The sequence below is a fragment of the Triticum dicoccoides genome, chromosome 7A (assembly GCF_002162155.2).
Source record: "Triticum dicoccoides isolate Atlit2015 ecotype Zavitan chromosome 7A, WEW_v2.0, whole genome shotgun sequence".
In the NCBI taxonomy this organism is placed as follows: domain Eukaryota; kingdom Viridiplantae; phylum Streptophyta; class Magnoliopsida; order Poales; family Poaceae; genus Triticum; species Triticum dicoccoides.
The window spans coordinates 622,361,599-622,364,855 of NC_041392.1; the positions used below are offsets into that span (position 1 = coordinate 622,361,599).

General features: G+C 47.4%; 1 protein-coding gene across 3 annotated transcripts in view; it reads left to right on the forward strand.

Moving 5' to 3' along the window:
- Positions 1-390: 390 nt before the first annotated feature.
- LOC119328750 (GATA transcription factor 20-like) overlaps positions 391-3,257 on the forward strand; it is a 9,352-nt gene continuing 6,485 nt past the window's right edge. For all 3 annotated transcript variants that reach the window (XM_037601729.1, XM_037601730.1, XM_037601728.1), the window contains exons 1-4: positions 391-960; positions 1,065-1,178; positions 1,287-1,418; positions 1,533-1,818. In XM_037601729.1, the coding sequence (XP_037457626.1) occupies positions 541-960; positions 1,065-1,178; positions 1,287-1,418; positions 1,533-1,649 (783 nt within the window). In that variant the 5' untranslated portion in view covers positions 391-540 and the 3' untranslated portion in view covers positions 1,650-1,818. The remainder of the gene's footprint in view (positions 961-1,064; positions 1,179-1,286; positions 1,419-1,532; positions 1,819-3,257) is intronic.

Genomic DNA, 3,257 nt, shown 5'->3' on the forward strand with positions numbered 1-3,257 from the left:
TGCCGATCATCAAGAGTGACGTGGCGCTAGACTGTGTCCGCAACGACCCTGACCTCGTCGCCGCGTGACCATCCAGTTTCAACTTCAGTTAGTTTGAAATCCGCCCGGTTTGAACAAATTTCGTCCAGTTAGTTTGAAATTGTTGGCCGGATATATGCGGGCAGCATTGGATGACGGCCTTCTGCATCCATATCCTGGGACTGGTCCCCGTCATTGAAAATGTCCTTATTAATTATAATTAATGCTGTCCCTCAAAAAAAATATAATTAATGCTAATTAGCACGTGAGACATGCGCGCTCCATCCACCAAAAAGTGCAACTGCATTTTGGCACATCCGGGGACGGTGGGGTGACGGGGTTGGGACGCGACGCGTATGAGAGACGGGGACGGCTGAGGCCCACGACCAGTCGCCCCGTTGACGTTTCCATTTCCGCCACTCCACAGTCCACACCGAAATCAGATCCAAATCCCACCACACCAATCCATCCGCCCCCATCTCCATCCCCGTCGCCCGATCCGATCCGGTCCGGTCCCTCGCCATGGCACCGTCGTTCTGGGGCCCCGAGTTCCCCCCGCAGCCGGCGGCGGTGTTCGATGACCTCGCGCTCGTGGAGGCGGAGGACGCGTACGAGGACGAGATGGAGGAGGAGGGCGAGGGGGACGAGCAGCATGAGCACGGCAGCGACGGGGAAGTCGTCCCGATGGACATCGAGGACCTGGAGGAGGCGCATCTCTCCTGCGGCTGCGGCCGCAACCTGCTCACCCTGTGCTTCCGGGGCGTTGTGCACATCTTCATGTCCGCCTCCCCTGACAAGGTGTCGCAGGTGGAAGCTGCACTTTCGCTGCAGGGGCGATTGGATCCGGCGGACTCTACCACTGTGCCGCCCGCCGCGCGCAACACGCTCACCATGATCTTCCGGGGCCAGGAGTGCAGTTTCGACTCTGTAACCCCTGATGAGGTCCATCCCTTGTACTCTGCAAACTGTCTTCTCTGCCTTTTTTACGTGATTCAGTAGTCTCGGACGATGCTGCAAGGTGCTAGTGTATTTCATCGCTGTCGCAGGTGCAAGATGTACTTTTGTCGCTCGCGGGAAGGGAGCTGATGGTCCCTAGGATTGAGCTCAAAATGGAGTTCCTGCACGGGAGCTACGACTTCGACTCTGTATCCCCTGATAAGGTCCATCCCTCGAGTTGGCAAATTGTCTTCTCTGCGTGTTTCACACATGATTTAGTACTAGCCTTGAATGATATTGCAAGGTAGTAGTTTCTTTGATTGCCGTCGCAGTTGCAAGCTGCACTTCCGCTGCTGGGGGGAATGGATCTGACGGTCTCTACGGCTCTGCCATGTGCCAACAACCAGCTCACTGAACCCTTGATATGCTGGATCGACGTGTTCGACCCTGTATTCCCTGATAAGGTCCGTCTCTTGCCGTTTGCAATTAGTATAATTTTTCTTTCTCTGCCTTTTGTACGTGATTCAGTAGCCTTGAATGATATTGCAAGGTGGTAGTGTCTTTGATTGCTGTTGCAGATGCAAGCTTTACTTTCGCTGCTCGGGGGAGACGAGCTCAACCCAGGCATTGGTGGTGGAGCATCACCATCAATTCCATACAGACTATTTTTACAGTCTATAAACCATGTTTGGTAAGATTATGTGCTGGATGATTCACATGCGGCAGAGGTCGAATTTACCCTGCTTCAGAGGTTGAATTTTCCACAGTGGTGGCACCATTGATGAGATTTAGGGAGAAGCTGAAAAAGCAGGACTTTGTTAAGAAGATCTGTTATACTACTGTTTGGAAGAAACTTGCACTAAGGTTGGTATAGTTGTTGACTGGAAATTCCAGTAATTATGTCTCAAATGTTGTCTGTTGAAAATGTCTGAAATACTTTAAGTTTGTTGTGTTGGGAGTCGCCAAATTTGACAATATATATTGGAATATGCTACATTCCTTATGCATATTATTTTGCCATGATTTTCTTGGGAACATATGCACATCGTAGCTTTTTTCTTAACAAACTCTGTTCAGTATGAAGATTGATTAACTGCCTCTAGTTGTTCTGGTCGCTTGATTAGTGTGTACCATGTCAAACATCACCGTTATGCTGCGATTCTCGTCAGTTGTAATACTAGTGTGGCACTTCTTTCTTTAGACATGGTTTCCGTGATCACGACATAGATTGCAGTATCCTGTGATATTCTTACCAGAGCCAAATGATTTGTAGTGTATCATATATAGCAATTTATAATTGTCAGGTTGTGTTACCACATCTGCACAACCATAGTTTTTTCTTAGAAAACACTGTTCAGTACTCCCTCCATTTCAAAATGCATATTTGTAAAGTTTGACCAAGTTTATAGAAAAGCATCGACGTCAACAATATGAAAATAAATGTCATGATGGATGTGATGATATTGATTTGGTATTGTGGATGTCGATAAATTTTTCTTTAAATTTGATCAAACTTTACAATGTTTAACTTAGGATAAACTAATATCAATGTATTTTGAAATGGAGGGAGTATGAACATTGATAAATTGCCTCTAGTCGCTTTATTAGTCACGTGTCAAGCATTACCAGTATGATGTGATTCTTGTCGGTTGCAATATTAGTGTGGCACTCCTTGATTTAGACATGGTTTCCGGGATCAATGTTTTTAAGGCGGTAAGGTGAGGCGAGGCTCTGGGGGCGCATCACCTTTTAAGCGCTAAAGCGTAAGGCGAGGTGACGCCTTAGACACATACATATACAATATATGGTAGCCAATTAGGCGATTTAACAACTAGCATTACAATAAATAAACTGTTACCAACGTCGGATGTAGCTCTCTAAATCGAACATATGGACTGTCAAGCTAGATCTTCCTCACTAAATCTGGCCAGAACCATACGTCCTAGCTGGATCGTCGGATGTAGCTCTTCTCTTGGGATCATTTGATAGACCATAAGCATTATCAGCCACAGGATCCATCAGAGCAGGAACACCTGGCTACTGGAGCAACACTGAGAGACGGTCCAATCAGCCGTCAAAGAAAAAGAGAGAAGAGACAAATCACTGGAGCAACCAGATCAAGCATGGGGAAGGAGAGAAGTGGTGGTGGGGCTGCTGCCTTGTGGGTGGATAAGCAGATTTGGGAGGAAACAGATGCAGAGAAGGAGCAGTTAAGCACATCTAGCTACACTGCTGGGAGAAGCAGAGCACTGGGAGAGGTGAAGAAAGAGCAGAGGAGGGCTGGGGAGAAGTGAGATGAGAAC